The 19,368-nt window shown below is 35.8% G+C and overlaps 1 protein-coding gene across 1 annotated transcript; it reads right to left on the bottom strand.

Moving 5' to 3' along the window:
- Nucleotides 1-2,027: 2,027 nt before the first annotated feature.
- On the bottom strand, nucleotides 2,028-17,261 carry LOC118577317 (solute carrier family 7 member 13-like). Its single transcript, XM_036177462.1, has 4 exons — nucleotides 16,592-17,261; nucleotides 13,174-13,305; nucleotides 12,016-12,377; nucleotides 2,028-2,273 (listed from the first exon to the last, which is right to left on the bottom strand). Exons 1-4 carry the CDS (start codon nucleotides 17,259-17,261, stop codon nucleotides 2,028-2,030), a joined length of 1,410 nt encoding a protein of 469 aa, XP_036033355.1.
- Nucleotides 17,262-19,368: the final 2,107 nt, after the last annotated feature.

Raw genomic sequence — 19,368 nt, forward strand, 5'->3', positions numbered from 1 at the left:
TCCAAGCCCACACATCACACACACATTTGCATATACATGTCTATTACTACACTGTAAAAACTTCAATATGGAATTAATCTGACATCCACAAAAAGACAAATGGATAAGGAAAAATACAGTAGATACACATTATAATTTTATTCAGTTTTAAAAATGTTTCAAATCATGACAGTTTAGGTAAAATTTATGAAACTATGTGTCAATACATTAAGTGACAAAAAGCTGAAAAACACAGGAAAAATATATTTTATATGATATGTAAAATTTAGATTTTATGTGTGTGTGTCTGTGTGTGTGTGTGTGTGTGTATTTTTTTTGTGTGTGTATGGTGTATGTAGGACATCAAAGAAGAAAGAAAATGAGAGGGATTAAAGTGGTCTAATACAAGGTGGAAGGAAAAGAGTGGGTGATAAAGTGTAACTCTCATGAAGGCAGAAGTGAGAAGTACTTTGTAGGAAGGCAGGAACTTGAAAGAAGGAGGGATGGGAGGGATGGGAGCATGGTAGGGACAACAAGAAAATTATAAAAAATACATGTAGATGTAACAATAAATCTCAAAGTGTTGCTATTAGAATGAAAACAGGACATACTGGTGCAATATATATATATATATATATATATATATATATATAATTTTAAATTATTTCAATTTTATAGAATGTTACAATTTGATGAATAATGATATTTAATGTTATAATCAGGATAGTCAGCATTTCCATCTGAAACATTTTTTAATTATTTTGATTAATGGATCAATGACAGTATTTACGGATTACAGAATTATGTCAAATGTGTGTTTATCTGTTTGAGTTGTGTGTACTGATCAAAGTAGAGAAATTCACATTTCTTTCTCATATGTCTTATATGTCAACTTACAGATAGTTTACATATTAAATATGTTTGCATAGGGCATAAACCCAGTTTACTTTCCTTGTAATATATTTACAAGATGCTATGAAATCTCATTCAATGTTGTATGTTTGCATATTCCCCATCACTCCTCAAAATGTGCCTATGCTAATACCTAGCAAATTACAATAGGGCATAAATTATTACTTTTAAAATACCCAGGAAAACCTTAGTCATTCAAAACTCTGGGGATCATCAACCTTTTAAAATTATCTATATGGATTGGATTGGGTAATACTTTCTTTCTTTGTTTCTTTGTTTCTTTTTTTCTTTTTTTTTTTTTTGCAAGACAGGGTTTCTCTGTGTAGCTTTGTGCCATTTCTGGAACTCGGTTTGGAGATCAGGCTGGCCTCGAACTCACAGAGATCCACTCTGCCTCCCGAGTGCTGGGATTAAAGGCGTGTGCCACCAAGGACATATTTTTGGCTGTAAATGTTGTGTGGTCTCTGTTACCATTGTTGAAGTATGTCAATGTACAGAGAGAGCAGCAGAGAGGAATCACTGAATGTGGCTCTTTGTTTATAGTATACTGATTCCTTTCCTTAGACGGCACTTTGCACAAACTTTCCCTCTTAGTGAAAATATGATAATTATGACTAGAGACAAACCTACTTATAAATTCTCTGATTTGTTGTGTGTATGCAAAGCACACTTTCCAACATGCTAAAATGCTGTGAATACTTATATCTCTCTTAATGATAAATGAAATTTCCATATTCTTTTAGTTATTGTGTATTTAGAAATTTAATCTTATTTCTACTCATTATTCACAGAATAAAGTGTTTAAGAAGTAAAACTGGCTGGACGGTGTTGGCGCACACCTTTAATCCCAGCACTCAGGAGACAGAGGCAGGCGGATCTCTGTGAGTTCCAGGTCTGCCTGGTCTACAAAGTGAGTTCCAGGAAAGGCAGAAATCTACACAGAGAAATCCTGTCTTGAGAAACCAAAAAAAAAAAAAAAAAAAAAAAAAAAAAGTAAAACTTAAATTGTGTAACAACCTTGGGGTGGACATGATGTAAGCAAGGATTGTGTTTAATAACATATACATCTAAAATTGAAATTGTAATAAAATTAGTTTATGCTTAGTTTCAAATATACTTCTACTTCAGTCAGGATTTTAGGAAGGAATTAATTTATCTTGGCCCTCAGATGGTGAGACATTGAAAAGCAATTGCCAGTAACAAGTGATTGTGTCAAAACCAACGGCATGTCTATTAAGGTGAGCTTGAAGCCAGTAACACAGAAATCCACAGAAAAGAAAGACAACCTGATAGACGTGCTCGATATTAGGAGACTGAATCACTGGCATGAAAATGAGAAAAACTGATGAAGCTATAGATCCAAATATAAGTGGTGGCCACACCTGAAAGGAGAAAAAAAATTAAGCTTATTGATGGCATGCTAAGTTCCTATGACAAAAGAACATTATATTTGTTACAGAACCAATAGGAAGTGAGGCATACATATCTTCAAAAGTTTTAGAGTAGACAGTCCTGGTGTTAGCTGGTCAAAAACAAATTTATTGCAGATAATATATCATAAAAATGTGTGGTGAATTTTGTTGTACCCTAATAAAATTTGCCGGAAGATCAGAGAACAGAAGAAGCCACTAGATTAAACACAGAGGCCAGGCAATGGAGACATACATCTTTAATTCTAGCACTAGGGAGACAGAAATACATCTGGATTTCTGTGAGTTCAAAGCCACTCTAGTATACATGAGATTGATTCAGTCTAGGAGAGAAACAGAGACAGTCAGTTGTGGCACACACCTTTAATCACAGAATGTAGGATTCACATGCCTTTAATGCCAGGACTTGAGATCTTATGCCTTTGCTATCAGTACTTGTGAGGCACACAGGCCTTTAATCCCAGGACTAGGGAGGTTGAGACAAGAAGTGATATGGCTGGGCAAAGAAAGGTATATAAAACATGAAGAGGTAGGAACTAAAATTTTTGGCTAGAGGCCTTTTGGCTAGAAAGGTTTTTGGCTGAGGACTCAGGCTTTCAAACAAAGGATTTGTGGAGTTGGCAGGTGAGATATGGCAATGGCTTGTTCCTTTGTCTCTCCATCTTTCAGTATTTACCCCAATATCTGTCTTTAGGTTATTTTTTAATCAAAATAACAATTAGAAATCATGCAACAAAAATATCATTGTCAAATTACATATTTACCTACTGTCTACTTGAGTTACTACTTTATTCATCCCACTGAGTCCTTCTTCACTAAAACCAGCTTTTATTTTTAAACAATAGAGAAAAGTGTTCCCTTGTAGAATTGCCATAAATTAAATTAGCAGTATCACTCTATTAGTCATTCCAATGATCTTTTCCTGAATTAGGAAAACTACTATACATTTACTAATAGCCAAACTTCCCCCTTCCTTATTATCTTACTATTTTATTAATTTTTTAGTTGGCATAATGTAGTGATGTATTTATATGTGTAATGGGTATTTATTCCTGAATTTTTATACACACAAATAAATATGCTATGTTCTTATTTTCCCTTTCATTCCTTTTTTATTTTTGCTTATCTCTTTTCTTCCACAAAATTATATCCACTTAGGCATCAAAATAAATGTTTGATTTTCTCTTCTTGTTCTCATTAATCTCTGTCTCTTCAACAAAGGGAGATCAAGGAGATACACAATGGAAAGGAGGAAGTCAAAGTTTCACTTTTTGAAGACAATATGATAGTATACATTAGTGACCCCCAAAATTCTACCAGAGAACTCCAACAGATGATAACTCCTTCAGTAAGGTGGTAGGATACAAGATTAACTCAAAATATCAGTAGCCCTCCTATATACAAATGATAAATGGGCTGAGAAAAAAATCAGAGAAACATGACCTTTTATGATAGCCAAAAATAATATAAATACTTTGGGGTAACTCTAACTAAGCAAGTGAAAGACCTCTATTATAAGAACTTTTAGTCTCTGAAGAAAGAAATTGAAAGAAGATATCAGAAAATGGAAAGATTTCCCATGCTCATGGATAGGTTCAATTAACATAGTAAAAATGGCAGACTTACCAAAAGCAGTCTACAGATTCAATGCAATCCCCATCAATGTCCCAACACAGTTCTTCACAGAATTGGAAAGAAGAATATTTAACTTTATATGGAAAAACAAAAAAGCTAGGATAGCTAAAAGAATTCTGTATGATAAAGCAACCTCTGTAGGCATCATGATCCCTGACCTCAAGCTCTACTCTAGAGCTATAGTAATAAATACAGCTTGGTGCTGGAATAAAAACTGACACGTGGACCAATGGAATCAAATTGAAGACAGTGACATTAATTCACATACTTATGGACATATGATGTTCAACAAAGAAGCCAGAACTGTACTTTTGAAAAAAGAAAGCATCTTGAACAAATGGTGCTGGCATAACTGGATGTCAACCTGCAGAAGACTGCAAATAGATCCATGTCTGTAACCATGGATAAAACTCAAGTCCAAGTGGAAGAAAGACCTCAACAAAAATCCAATTACACTGAACTTGATAGAAGAGAAAATAGGAAGTAGTTTTTAATGCATCAGCACAGGAGACCTCTTCCTAAATATAACACCAGTAGCACAGACACTGAGAGCAACAATTAATAAATGAGATCTCCTGAAACTGAAAAGCTTCAGGTAGAGCAAAGGTTGCCATCAATAAGACTAAATGACAGCCTACAGAATGGGAAAAAAAATCTTCACCCACTCCCATATCTGACTAAGGGCTGATCTTCAAAATATATAAAGAACTCAAAAAGCTAGACTTCAAGATATTGAAAAATCAAATTAAAAATGGGCTAGATAGCTTAACAGAGAATTCTCAACAGAAGAATCTCAAATGGCTGAAAGACATTTAAGGAATTGCTCAACATCCTTAGTAATCAGGGAAATGGTAATCAAAACAACTCTGAGATACAGTCTTACCCCTGTCAGAATGGCTAAGATCAAAAACACTGAAGAAAGCTTATGTTGAAGAGGATGTGGAACAAGGGAAACTTTCCTACACTGTTGGTGGGAATGCAAACTTGTACATCCACTCTGGAAATCAGTATGGCAGTTTCTCAGAAAATTGAGGATAAGTCTTCCTCAAGACCCAGCAATACCACTCTTGGGCATATACCCAAGCAATCCTCAATCTTACCACAAGGACACATGCTCATCTATCTTCATATCAGCATTATTTGCAATAGCCAGAACCTAGATGCCCCTCAATGGAAGAATGGATAAAGAAAATGTGGTATATGTACACAATGGCTTACTATTCAGCAGAGTAAAGCAATGACATCATGAGTTTGCAGGCAAATGGATAGAACTAGAAAAAATCATCCTGAGTGAGGTGACCCAGACTCAGAAGGACAAAAATGGTATGTACTCACTCATAGGTTGATACTAAATGTCAGGGAAAGGATGGCTGGACTGCAATCCAGTCCAGAGAGGATAGCTAGAAGGGAAAATCTCTAGGAGTGACACATGGATGGCCCATCTGGTGAGAAGTAGAGGAGATCTACATGAGTGGACTGAGAGTGGAGGGGTTGTGGAGGGCAAGGAATTGGGCATGAGAACATAGGGAAATGGGAGGGTTGATCTGGAACAGGGACAGAGTGTGAGGGGAGGGAGGGAGATACCATGATAGATGAGGACATCATGGGAAGGAAGAGGCAGGATGCTTGGGATGCTCTCAGGTATCTACAAGGATGACCCCACCTTAGAGTGCTTGTAGTGGTCTAGATGGTGCCTGGACTGGTCTACTCTGGTGACCAGTCTAGTGAGTACCCTAGCCATTATCATAGAGCCTTTGTCCAGTGACTGATGGAGGCAGATGCAGGGACAAATGGCCAGGAACCAGGCTAAATCCAACTGATGAGAGAGAGGAGGAATTCTGCAGATGGGGGACTTTGAGATCATGATGGAAAGACATGCAGAGATGACTGGCCACAGTAGTGGAAGCCCATGAACTGTAGTCTAGTAGTTGTGGAGCCACCATGGGACTTGGCTCAAAATGTTTGGGGGAGCACCCAGGCAGGGGGATTGGGATCTGTCTCTGGTGCATGGGCAGGCTTTTGTGATCCTGTTGCCTGTGGTGTGATGCTTTGTGCAGCCTTGGTGCAGTGGGGAAGGGTTGAGACTTTCCTAGTCACAGTGTGCCAGACTCTGCTGACTCCCCATGGGACACCTTGATTTGGGGGATGTAGGAACATGGGGTGTCTAGGGAGGGAGGTTCGAAGCTGGTAAGAGGGAGGAGGGGTATCTGTGGGTGGTATGTAGAGTGAGAAGAAAACTTCTTAATAAATAAAAATGAAAAGAAAAAATTCAGTAAAAAAATTCACTGAGACCCTTAGATTAGTGATACCTGAATGAAAATATATGACAATGTGTCATAGGCCAGGAGTGAGTGCTACAGATAGCCCAGCACAGGAATTTTCTCACACGCTAGCATTTGAGAGAAAAATAGTAAATGGAGATGGGATACACTCGAACTGTAGACTGTGTTGTTTCATTAAAAAAAGAAGAATAATCTGTTTTGATCTAGCACTTGCCTTGATGTATATTGTTGCCTTATTCCAATCAAATTTGATAACATTTTAAAATTATTGTCTCATTATTAATGAAATATGTATTAATTATTCACAGAAATAAAATGACATGCACTATTTTGAAAAAAATCCGTCTTTTAGACATCATCATTCCTCTGATCCCAGTTATATGTTTCTTTTTTATATGTGCATATGTACAAATACGTATTTTAACAAAATAAATGTGATTTCTGACCTTAAGTCTAGTTATGTGTAATATTACATTTAATGATTTAAATATGTTCAATTATCCTTTTATTTCTTTAACTAAGCCAAAATTTCCTATTGTATCTGATTCTTCTTATGTGGTCTCAAATTCAGATTGGAAACATTTTGTTAAAAATAATTGTGACTGGGCAGTGGTGGCACATGCCTATAATCCCAGCACTTGGGAGTCAGAGGCAGAGGCAGGTGGATCTCTGTGAGTTTGAGGCCAGCCTGGTTTCCAAAGCGAGTTCTAGGAAAGGCACAAAGCTACACATAGAAACCCTGTCTCGAAAAAACCAAAAAAAAAAAAAGATTGTGTATATATTTCTGAGAAAAAGTTTTCTGTAGCTTTCTATATTTTTATAAATTCATAATGGTCTTATGATATACCAAGATTTTGTGAGGATGGATCTGACGGTTTTCCCTACAGTTCTTATTTTCTGCTCACTTTTCTTACTCATACATAAAAGAACAGTATTTTTTACATGATATTTGAAATGGTTTCTCTTAGTGGTAATAGAGCAAGCATCCCATTACCCAAATACTGACTTTTCATGTTGTAGGTCTTTCACCAGGGATTGGTCCTAAAACATACTAGGGAACTTGGTTCTTTTTATCTAAATTCTCTGTGTCAAGAGCAACTTCTCTAGTCTATCTCTTAAGAAGGTACCATCTCAATTCCTTGTTCTATTTGCTTTTCCACAGCCATGTTTCTAAGTCTAGTTCTTTCTCATTTTGGAATGGTTTTGCCTAAATGTTTTCTAACATCAAATGGACATAGTTAGATTCTGTGTCTTTTCAGATTGTTAATCAGTTTTATACGACATGCCATTATAGAGAAGACTCAGTGTTTTATTCACTAGGAGTGTTTTTTATGTGTTCATTTTATAATATCTGATAATAAATAGGTCCTTAAATGTATGTCAGAGCAGTGGCCTACTTAACATCTGCTGTTGCTGATTCTTTGCACTATGCTACAAAAATACCCAGTCTTTTAGTGATTACACATTTTCAGATTAATAATATTTCTAGTTTTGACACCCATCACACTGAAATATTCCTTGATGTTGAATAATCCTCTTGTACACTATAAAGATTTTTCATTAGAATTAGATTAATTAAATTCTGATTCGCCAGTCTCCAGGGAGGAATTATAAGCAGATCAACCAAACTAAGGATGCTGGGAGGAAGAAGGATGGATTCAGGAGAGTCATCAAGAGATGGAGAGAAGTTAAGATGGCTATGATGCCATACTAAGAAAAAGTACCAAGCCACATGGCAAAACACAGATAAGAAATATGAGTTAATTTGGTTAATGTGTTAACTATTAACAAGCCTGAGCTATCGACTGAATATTTATTATTTATATTAAGTCTTTGAGTTGATTACTTAGGACCTGACAGTCAGGACAGAAAAATTACACTTACATATAGCACCCAAAATGAGGCATAGATCTACATAACGCCTAAAAAGCTTAAAAGGGGGTTCCAGACACAGAAATGGAGCTAAGAGCTGCTTCCTAGTCTCATGTCTCCCATGCCAGCCACAGCACAGAGCTGCATCTCCTGAGCTACCAGCTCACCATGAACTACACTGCAAGGTGGGATCCCGCAGTCTCTCACCTTGGACATGAGCTAAGCTCTGTGGCAGTTTCCTTCCACCTCTCATGCTAGCTGCAGTATAGAAAAGTGTCCCCTAAGACTCATCCCCAAACACCATGGGCTACTGCCATGTGCTAAGCTGAAAAATCCTGGGAACTAAGAGCAATTTAATATTTGTCTCACGTGATAAAAAAATATAGATATACAGTAAAGATAGATGCAGACCAAAAAATTCTTTAAACAGGTTACAGTGTGTTTAACAATATGTGTAAGCTTTGAAGAAAAAGAAAAAGGGCTCAGAAAGTCATTTAAAAAGGAATAGAATAATAAAAATAAACATATGCTACATTAAGATTCGAATTACATAGAGAGTCTGGATCCTGTATGTTATTGTATCATTTTTTAAGTTTTTGTCTGCTAAGAGATACTGGACTATAAAAACTGCTAGATTAAACCATTATAAATATTTTAAAAATATCTTGATTTAAAAATTAAATGAAAGGTATATTGCTTTGGGGGAGAGGTTATGCTTTTATTTCCACAGGAAATGAGAGGATGTGGATTTATTCTGGGTTAAAGAAAATCAGATTTGATAGAGAAAGACCCCTTGAAAATCCTTGCTGTAAACACATAGAAATAAACTTAAATGAACTAACTACAAGACACATAATGTGTATTTTACCTGCTCAAGCATAAAACTAACATATTTTTCTCACTTGTATACAATACAGAATATATACTAGTAATAATGTAGATATCTATGTTACCTTTAAAATTTTATGTATTTTCAGAATAAGAGGAAGAGACACTAACGTAAATGGATGGCCTAGGTTATCTAACATTTCAAAATACCTCTGTTCTAGTCTTCTCAAAAGTCTGCATCCAAAACAGTTTTAAGGCTGCTGGTTGAGATGGTCCACCTTCACAGACCTTTCCAGACAAACTTCCTTATTATCCCATTTTCTCAAGATCCCCAAAGGTACTAGTACCACAAAACAACATGAAGCAGTCTAAAATAAACAATGCCCACATTCCTAAAAGATTGGCTATAGTTTTTTTTACCTTTAAGGGTGATTGGTTACAAGTTGTTATTGGTCATAGTCCAGAAAAGTGCTGGAATAAGAATTAAATTCAAAGATCTCTTTCCACATGAATAAAAGGGGGGTATAATATAGAAATGGCAAGATAAAAGTTGGATTATTGAATCTACTTTAATCTAAAAGAACAACTATCAATCTTAAATGTTTATATTAGTATAGGTTTGGCTTACTGATAGAAATTTAAAGTTACTTATGTTATACTTTATATATATTTCTACTTTTGTTTGGAATATTATGTTTATGAATCTCATTTAAAAATGTAATTTATAATAAAACAGAGATTAATAGTCTTCTGTAATAGTCAAACTTATAGTCACATTGGGTATGTTTTCATAATCATATAGAGATTTATTATAAATAGAGAGGTGGTTCTCAAACACTTCTGAGGTCTACAAATATGGCATGTAAGGTTTTATATAAAAATGAGAAATGTATGCTCCTGGAAGTATCAACCTACATCAGAGTAGATGATGGGCATCAAAGAAACTCCATATAGAGTTTAGTTTCTTTGTGGTGAAAATTATCCACTGGGTAAGAAGCTTCCCTGGCCTTAACTGCTGACAGTATGTTGTCCATACTGGACAAGCCAGACACAAAGGAAAGTGACATCCAATCTTTGCCAAAACAAAGCATGGCAGTCCTTAAAAAAATCCTGCTTCATAGTAAGTCTGTGTGATATTCTAGACCTGCAGGCTAAAGATGGATGCCTCAACATTGCAGAGGAACCTTAGATGATTATCTATTCAGGTGGCTGTTTCTGTCATTTCTTAGTTTTGGAAGATTTTGCTCTGTACTTTCTGTTTACTCAGGTAATATTATATCCTTCTCAGGTCTCTGATGGAGTTGAAGACTAGATAGTTACAGTTATACATTTCCTTGTTACCAAATTCTAAAAAGAAATTTACAAAAGAGTTATAAAATATATAAGCTTTAAAGACATAAAAGGATAATTGTGAGTTGGTAATGCAAGTTAGGATATAAAGTGATTTGGGTACAAAACTCTGGACTCACCAAGATAGAATAGATAATGGAGTATTTAATATTTTCAAATACAAATAGACTGGATAGTGTAAGTGTAATACTTAATAACTAAAATTAATTAGACAAAAGGGGAAATTTGTGGAATAAGCCTCTTGTATGCTTTAAAGATTTGTCACTTGAATTTGCTTAATAAAACACCAGTTGGCCATTTGCCATCCAGGAAGTACAAGTGGGATGACCAAACTAAAAATGCTGGGATGAAGAAGGGTGGAGTCAGTCACAAAGAGATGCAGAGTATGGGCATGCCACACTAAGAAGAGGAACCAAGCTGTATGGCAAAGCATAAATAAGAGATATGGATTAATTTAAGTGTAAGAATTATCTAGCAACAAGCCTGAACTGTTGGCTTTTATCATTTATATTAAGTAACAGAATTGGTTATCATTTATATTAAGTAACAGAATTGGTGGGGAGATCAAGACTCTACCTATTTGCCATGTACTGTGATCAATGCTCAGGAAAGATAACAAAAGTTAATAAATAGGATTCTGAGAGACATTGTGCAGGTGCATAACTGATAACTTAATTGATTTGTTCATTAGATTTTTTGTTTTCAAAATGATATATGATATGATTCTAATACAGAATATAGAAGACTCATGTCCACTAGAATGTGCTCAACAAGTGAAATTTATTCATTATCTTTGACTGATAATGATTGCTTTTTCCCCTCCCTGAATAAAGCAAGGTTTAAAAATATATTTATCCCAATTTCTCTGACTTACCCACATGACTATCTAAAATATAGCAGGTATACCACAGTGTATCCAGTGTATCATTCACTTTTGTTCATGTGGGATGTAATTGAAGAGGAAGCAATTACAAGAAAGAAGATTATGGAATATAGTATAGAATGACACTTCTCAAAATATGTTCAATATTCTACTATTTATAAGAATCCCAAGGTGAATAATATCAGTACACATTTTTGTGGTTCAATAGAGACTGAATGAATCAGAGTACATAGGAGAAAATTTGTTTTTGTGGAACTTATTAACAATACTCATGTACTTATTATGGTCACTGTCATAAAATACAAAAGTGGTTTTTATCAATTTGTATAAACTCTGCAACCATGACACAGCTTAAATCTTGATGAAATAGGAATATTGAGAAGGAAAGCAAAGATGATGTGACATCCCTGGATTTATGTTATATCAATATATGACCTACGTATTACAGAGATAGTATGAATGAAAATTGTCCATGATAAGTTTTTGCTAAAAATTGTGAATTAAATAAAATATCAGATAAGTAAATAAGAAAACAGAGGAAGCTACTTCAACTTTGTGAAATTATTATGTGAGCTTGTTCATTTGAGCATGGGGACTATAGTTTTCTCCTGAGTATTATTATTTGCTTCCTGGAAGATAACGATGATATTTGTCTTTCCTGTAGTGTACCAGTTATCTACTTTCACACAATAAAAATTAAGTGACAAAAGCTTGGTTGGAAGACATAGAGCTACTGCCTCATACAATGGGTTTAAAACTGGTTAGAAGAATCTCACAGCTACTGAGCAAGGTTTAATCATAAATAGGCTGTATATTCAATATTAATATTTACTTATTGACTTACCTTATAAGGTCTTGGTAGATCAGGCTTCTGGTACCTTAATTTAAGCAACCCTATCATATTCAGCAAATTTACACTTGTTGATCCTAGTGCCACATATTTCACTAGGTAGATTAAATCTGAAGCTATTATTGCAATGGAAGATAGAATGGTAATCAGGATGACAGCTACAACTGGAGAGTGATGATCATTAAGCATTGAGCAGATGACAGGTAATTGTCCATTTTGACTTGCACAGTAAAATATTCTTGATGCTGAAAGTATTCCAGAAGAACCACTAGTCACCAGTGAAGTTGAGATCCCCCAAGAAAGAACCCATTGTGCGGAAGGGAAGACTCTGTCCATCCATGTGACAGCAACAGAATCTATGAAAATTCAAAATGCCAAAGTCATTTTTGCTTGAAAGCAAACAGAACAGCACTGGTCCCAACCAGAATAAACACTTGTTTCTGAAGAAAAGTTTTCATATGTTTTTAACAATTTGACAGACTACACAGAGAAATTCCAGAAAGTAATGAATGAGTGATGGTAGGGTTACACTTATTCCTAGTGACATTCTGATGGCTATATATAGAAGAGCCAATCATGAAGATTAGTGCTCATGTTTACAAATAACTAGCAATATCCTAGACAAGAACAGAGTATTACAATGTGTAAAATATGGCTGAGAACTGGTTGTGACTCACTTTTTGATCCACTTCTGATTGATACAAATGACAGACTTAATGAAAATCTTGGCAGTGGGTTTCATATCTAAGAAAGTAAAGAGATGTTGCCTATTTTAGGCAGCCTCTTTCATTGTAAAGGTAAGTGTGTATTTTGAAGGATGAAGCATCTAAGCATGGTGTTTATTCTTTGTGTTCTTGCCCTGATTGTTCAGGTATCTTGACACTCTGTTTTATTCTCTTCCTACTCTTCTGTCTATGTCCTTTATTTAAGTTTTTTTGGTACATGGTCTTCTGGATCTATAATTTATTTGTTATCATATAATAGATGATTTAGGTTATTTGTTTTCATTAGATTCATTGAAATCCCAAAACATAAACATTATTTTTTATAGCACTGTATATATACTAAACACATTTATAGTATATAAAACTTTCAATCTTTATTTCTTAGCACAGAGAGGCATCTATCCTATTTAATTTTACTTCATCATACCTGAAGAGATTATTTCTTGGGGTGTCAAAACTGCCAAGTACGATATGCTAGTCAGTAAGTACAACAGAGTCACAATGGATAGGCCAGATATTACAGATCTTGTAATTGTATCAGTTGGGCTTTTTATTTCTCCTAAGAAAAATAAATAAATAAATATATTAGAAAATGACACATCAAACATATGAACTTGCCAAAGCCCCATGTCATGGAGATGATCACATTAGCCTCTGATAAAGCAATTCTTTCTGTTACTAGAGATTATATATTATCTTTTTTTCACTTAGATAGAAATATTGATGGTTTAGATTTAAACTATAGATCTTTATATATTTAGTAAGCCTATTGAATGTAAAGTAGTGCTTTTTTGTATTTGCTTGTTTCCTGAACACAAGATCCTATAAATATGAACTCTTTTAAGGTACATATTTTAGATCAAAATTTTGTTCTAAATTTAGACACAATTTTGTTCATTTATAATCAGCAATCTTACTGTGCAGTAACATAACTCTGCAAACATTTTATTATAGATGTATAGTGATGTTAACGAACTGTTGTCTACAATATCCATTTAAGTCAGTGCAGTGTTCCCAAAACTAACTCAGGTTCTCATAGATGTTGAAGGTCAGGTAGCATTGATGAGTGAGAAGTAGTCATGAGAGAATGTACAAGAAGCCCCATGCTGGATGGAGCATTACCACACACTGCTTTTCCTCCTCCTGCTCCCTGCATGATCTGTTATTAAGTGAGGTAAACTTTGAACTAAAAAGAATTGTCTATTCCTGGCAGTGATGAAAAGAAATGAGAGCTTTATAAATCAGTATGGAGAAGCTGGTGGTGCTGGAAGAGAATATTCACATCTATGACTTGACAGATATTCCAGCAGAAGAGTTGATCAGTTTTCACACACAAGTTGATTAACTGGTTTGCTATATTTGCTGGAGTCTGGTGTTTAACTTTATGAAATAGGACTTATCTCTGAGGACATTTTCTGAAGTAAAATAGGTTTCCCATGAAATGAAATAAGTTCATCTTTAAGGTAAGCCTCTTTAAACTCTTCTCATCAAATAGTTAAATTTTAGAGAGTTGTAACAAAATTAACCCAGATAGTATAAAAGTCATATTATTACATAATGCAAATAGGTGGAACCGTAAAAATACTAGGAATATTAGTTCTGGCATGGTTGTAATGATATGGAATTACAAGAAAAAAAAGAATGCCACATATTAATAGATTTTAATCATGATCTGTTTTTCTTCCTTTCATCAAATACCTTGCATAAAATTATGAGAAAAATAATGAGAAAACATGTTCACACTGTGAAAAGGAAGGATCAAGTTTTATTAAATTTATATATCTTGAAAATTTATGCAAGAATCTCTACCTGGGATGTTGCTGAAGAGGGGATTAAGAAAAGATAACAGAATACATGTGATAAGAAAACAGGAGAATAACTATCAGGAAGAAGAAAAGGAAACATCCAAAAGGTGGCAGAGAGAGTGGAATAGAGGTAGTGTAGTCATATTGATGACAAAAACATATAGCGCTCACTAATTTAATGTCAACTCAACACAAGCTAGAGTCATTTTAGAAAAGAGAACCTTAGTTGAGAAAATGCCCCCACCTGATTGACCTGTGGCAAGCCTGTGGTGCGTTGTCTTGATTGATGATTGATGTGGGAGGTCATGGGTCATTGTGGGTGTTGCCACCCTTGGGCTGGTGGTCCTGGGTTACGTAGGAAACCAGGATGAGCAAGCAATGAGGAAAAAATCTGCTAAACAGAATTCCTCCATGGTCTTTGCACTAGTTTGTGTTTTCAGGCTCCTGCCCTGGCTTCCCAGGATGAGGTACTACAAACTGTGAGATAAAATAAACCCTTTCTTCCTCAAGTTGGTTTTTTGGGTCGTGGTTGTTCTGTCACAACAACAGAAACCCTAACTAAGACAAACAAGTATTAAAATTCCACAGTGAAACTCATCACTCTGTATGTTAAGCAATTACTGAAAAATAAATAAAACTTTACATGATATGTAATGAATTCTTTTCACTAAATCTTTTAGATATTACAGATAGATTTGTGTGCAATTATTTTCAAATTATTTTGGTACTGTGAAATCTGGATGAGAATTATTACTCCATAGAAAATAATATTGCATTCTCAAAAATGTTCATTATAGCACTGTCTCTAGTGTGAAAATATCAGAGACACTTGAAATGCTCATGATAGTGAAAAGTATTAGTTCAGAATGTTTAGGTAACTGTATTCTATCAGAAAGTCCTGTATGATGTGTGGTGGAATAAAATATAACCGGCATTTTACTATTTACTATTCCAATTCTCTCTCTCTCTCTCTCTCTCTCTCTCTCTCTCTCTCTCTCTCTCTCTCACACACACACACACACACACACACACACACACACACATTATATGTATATACATACGAGAGTACAATGTACTTTTCAATGCAAATACACCAAGAGTGATGACTATACATAACAAGCTTGATAGTGGGTATTTCTGGGAAGAGAACAAAGTTTTGAAGTTGAGGTGAAGTATATTAAAATCTGAGACCTGTGACAGCTTTATAAATGTGAATTTATTCATATATTCTTTATATAATTATTACTTATGTCAAGATGGTGGGATCACATGAAATAAAGCCAAGAGTGTTAAAAAAAACTCAATTATTTTCTGAAGATTTTTTGAACATTCCTAAATTAATATAAAAGACATGGCTGGAAAAAAGCTAAGTTCTATCCAGTCTACATTAATGAATATACATGGGTGCTTTAATTATGTAGACAAGATTGCACTTCATTATATAGCGTGAATCATTAAAATTTCCCTCTATATTCGAGGCAATTTTTTTCATTTTTCTTTGTTAAGAAAATTTCTACTCACTCCAATGCTATTCACAGACCCCCTCCCTCCTCCCACCCCCCAGCCCTCTTTGCCAAGGCACCCAGCATTCCAACATCCCCCAAATCGAGGTCTCCCATGGGGAGTCAGCAGAGCCCAGTACATTTAGCCTCGGCGGGTCCAAGACTGCACCAAGGCTGTACAAGGTATCACACCACAGGCACCAGATTCCATTAGCCTGCCCATAGACTAGGGACAGATCCTGATCCCCCTCCCCGGGTGCTCCCCAAATGGTTCAAGCCAAACAACTGTCTGCTGTATCCAGTTGTCCTAGTCCAGTCCCATGGGGGCTCCACAGCCACCAGTCCACAGTTCATGGGCTTCCACTAGTGTGGCCATTCATCTCTGCACATCCTCCCATCATGATCTCAACCTCCCTCGCCTGCAGTATCTCTCCTCTCTCTCATCAATTGGATTCCCAGAGCTCAGCCTGGTGCCTGGCTGTAGATTCGAGGCAAACTGTTACGGCATACTGCTAGATATTTGTATGCATGCATTTACCTGCTATGGTGATCAGGAGTGATGCTCCTAAATATGAATAGTTTACTTGGAGAATGGCACCTGCAATCTGTGAGGCATCAGGAAGCTCAGCATCCAGTGCATTTTCAAACCTGGACACATTCTCCTTTTTCCCAATCACTAGCAGCACAATCCCAGTAAGAGAAATGAAACAAAGAACAGCCATCTTCATCAAACTGCTGAGAGTCTGAAACTGAGCCACTCTTTTCATCCCTCGGGCATTGAGAATTCCGAGTGACCACAAAACAGCCAAAACCAGACATTTCTTTGGGAGCTCTGGAGCTGGGCATCCAGAGTAGAAAAACTGAACTAGATTACCAGCCATTAGTAAGCTTAGAGCACCAATGCCTAGGAAATGACCAAAAAGCTGTATCCAAAGACCCAGGAAAGCAACAGAGGATCCAAAAGATCTCTTGAGGAAATAATAAGGTGCTCCACTCACAGGGAAGGTGGTTGCCAACTCTGCAAGACAGAGAGCATTCATCATGTTCAGCAAGCCACAACCTGCCCAAATACTTAGGGAGACAGGGATGTTCAGTGAGGAGTATTTTAATACTCCTTTAGGAGACACAAACAAAATCCCTGTACCTAGAGTGGAACTAAGTAAAATCATGTTTCCCTGGATAAATCCTACCACTCTCAAGAGCTGCATGGTTTTGCCTTTTTCTCTCTTTTAAATCTTCAAAAATAGGGCTCTTCTGTACTATGCTTCTCTGTAATTTTTGCAAATCCCTATCAAACAGGATTATGCCTTGACTAAACCATCTATTCCTTATAAGAGATTATTAACTCTGAACTTAACTTGGGTTTTTAAATAATTAACTTTTAGCTTGATGATGTTGGCCTTTAATACCAGCACTGTGGATGTAGAAGCAGACAAATCTCTGAGTTCAGTGCTAGCCTGGTCTGCAAAGCAAGTTCCAGGACAGCCAGAGCTGTTCTACAGAGAAACCCTATCACAAAAATCAAAAACAACAGCAAAAAAACTTAGCCTTAACTTCATTCTAAGACCACAGCTAAAATATTTCTGGGTATAATATGTAAAATATCAAATATGCCAAATACAAAGTCACTATATGCTATTCAGAAGTATTTTCAGTCATTCTTAAAGATACTTTTGGAGGTAAAACACTATGCTCCCTACAGTTTGTTTGCTTGCTGGGCTGAAACCAATACCAGGAGGCAATTAATTGGGTTGAAAAAAAGAGAATTTTTCAAGTAAAAGATACTGGAAGGATCAGGGGACATCTAAGTCCATTTCTCCCCAAAGACAAACAAACACACTAAGCAAAACAAACCAAAAGAAAAAAAAAACAAACAGCAACAACAAAACTTAATGTAAGTAAAACATGCAAATCGGCTTTTCTAAGGCAGTGCAATGGCAGCGAGATGAAGGTGCTGGGAAAGTCTCCTTCCTCATGGCGCTGTGCTCCTACTGTCCTTTTCCTTCTGTCCCTTTCAGGAACAACACCATCCATCTTGACCTCCTGGAATTAGTTCCTGGAATTCGTCAGTCAACACATTATAATTCTACAAGTTAAACATTGTGACAATTTACCTACTTTCTTATTTGATACACATGACTGAGGAGTGAAGAATCCTCTTCATTCCAAAGATGTTCTGGTTCCTGCCAAGCAAAACAGGATTATTCAGCAGTGCAATTTCTCTACAGTGGGGCTTGCTTTTCTTTCACAGTTAGAATGTAGTATAGAAACAGTTTAATCTCAAGGAACAACTCTGAAGAGAACAGCTACTGTTGTAATGTTATTATACAACCTGAAATACTCTTCACATATTTACACCAACACACTGTCTTATAGCTGTATTAGACACTATTTACTTTGAACTCAGGTGGGTACAGATTTGAACTTCACCTTGCCTTTTAGCAACTTTAAGAAAGATTCTGCCATTTAATTTTCAAGATATCAATCCCTGTTCTCTTGTTATTAGTGTATATTACTTCTACTCATCAATGCATTTCAATTGTGATAGTTTGGCACATAAATTTATCATGGTTTTGTTACCAGAGAGGGTCTCAGTAGTGTCCCATTGTGGTGGATGCTGGGTTCTTTGTAACTTGAATGAAGTGAGAAAGATATGGAGTCCTAAGAGAGAAAATTTAATTTTCAGGAAATGTGAGAGTAAAAGAATAAAATAATTCCATAGCATGGGTCAGACTTGAAAGCATGCCATTCCAAAACCTACCTTTCCTGATCTAAGGAGTATTATTCATGAAAATGATAGGGAGTAGTTTTATGAGGGATTATCCTGTTAGGCTGTTGCAGATGATTGACTTGCTTTCTTCATGACTGTAGCAGGTTTGTATAATCCTTGAGATGGTCCAGAGAAATTCTCTTATGGCTTTTCTTGATTGTTGAGTACTCAGGTTAACTTTTTTTTATGGCTCATATATGTGTATGGCTTAATTTTCCTAACTTGAAAAATTCCTAACATGTCTTTGAGAGACATGATCCTTGCAAATCTTTGTGAGAAGCCAAGGCATAGAAGACCTCATCTTCAGTAACTGCTACTCATTACAAAGATGTGTTGTCTCTATCTAAAGAGATCATGAACTCTCACTCTAGATGATCCAGCTAAGACAGGGAGACTTGAGTCTTGTTCCAGAATTGATCTGAAACCCTGAAGTAATATTTGGAGGTTAATGACATCTAGATGAGAAGATCAGATTAATTTAGAGTTTTATTGACAATGTCTGAAAAGTAGAACTAGGAGAAACAAAGAATGACCTTACTAAAGGA

The sequence above is a fragment of the Onychomys torridus genome, chromosome 2 (assembly GCF_903995425.1).
Source record: "Onychomys torridus chromosome 2, mOncTor1.1, whole genome shotgun sequence".
NCBI lineage: Eukaryota > Metazoa > Chordata > Mammalia > Rodentia > Cricetidae > Onychomys > Onychomys torridus.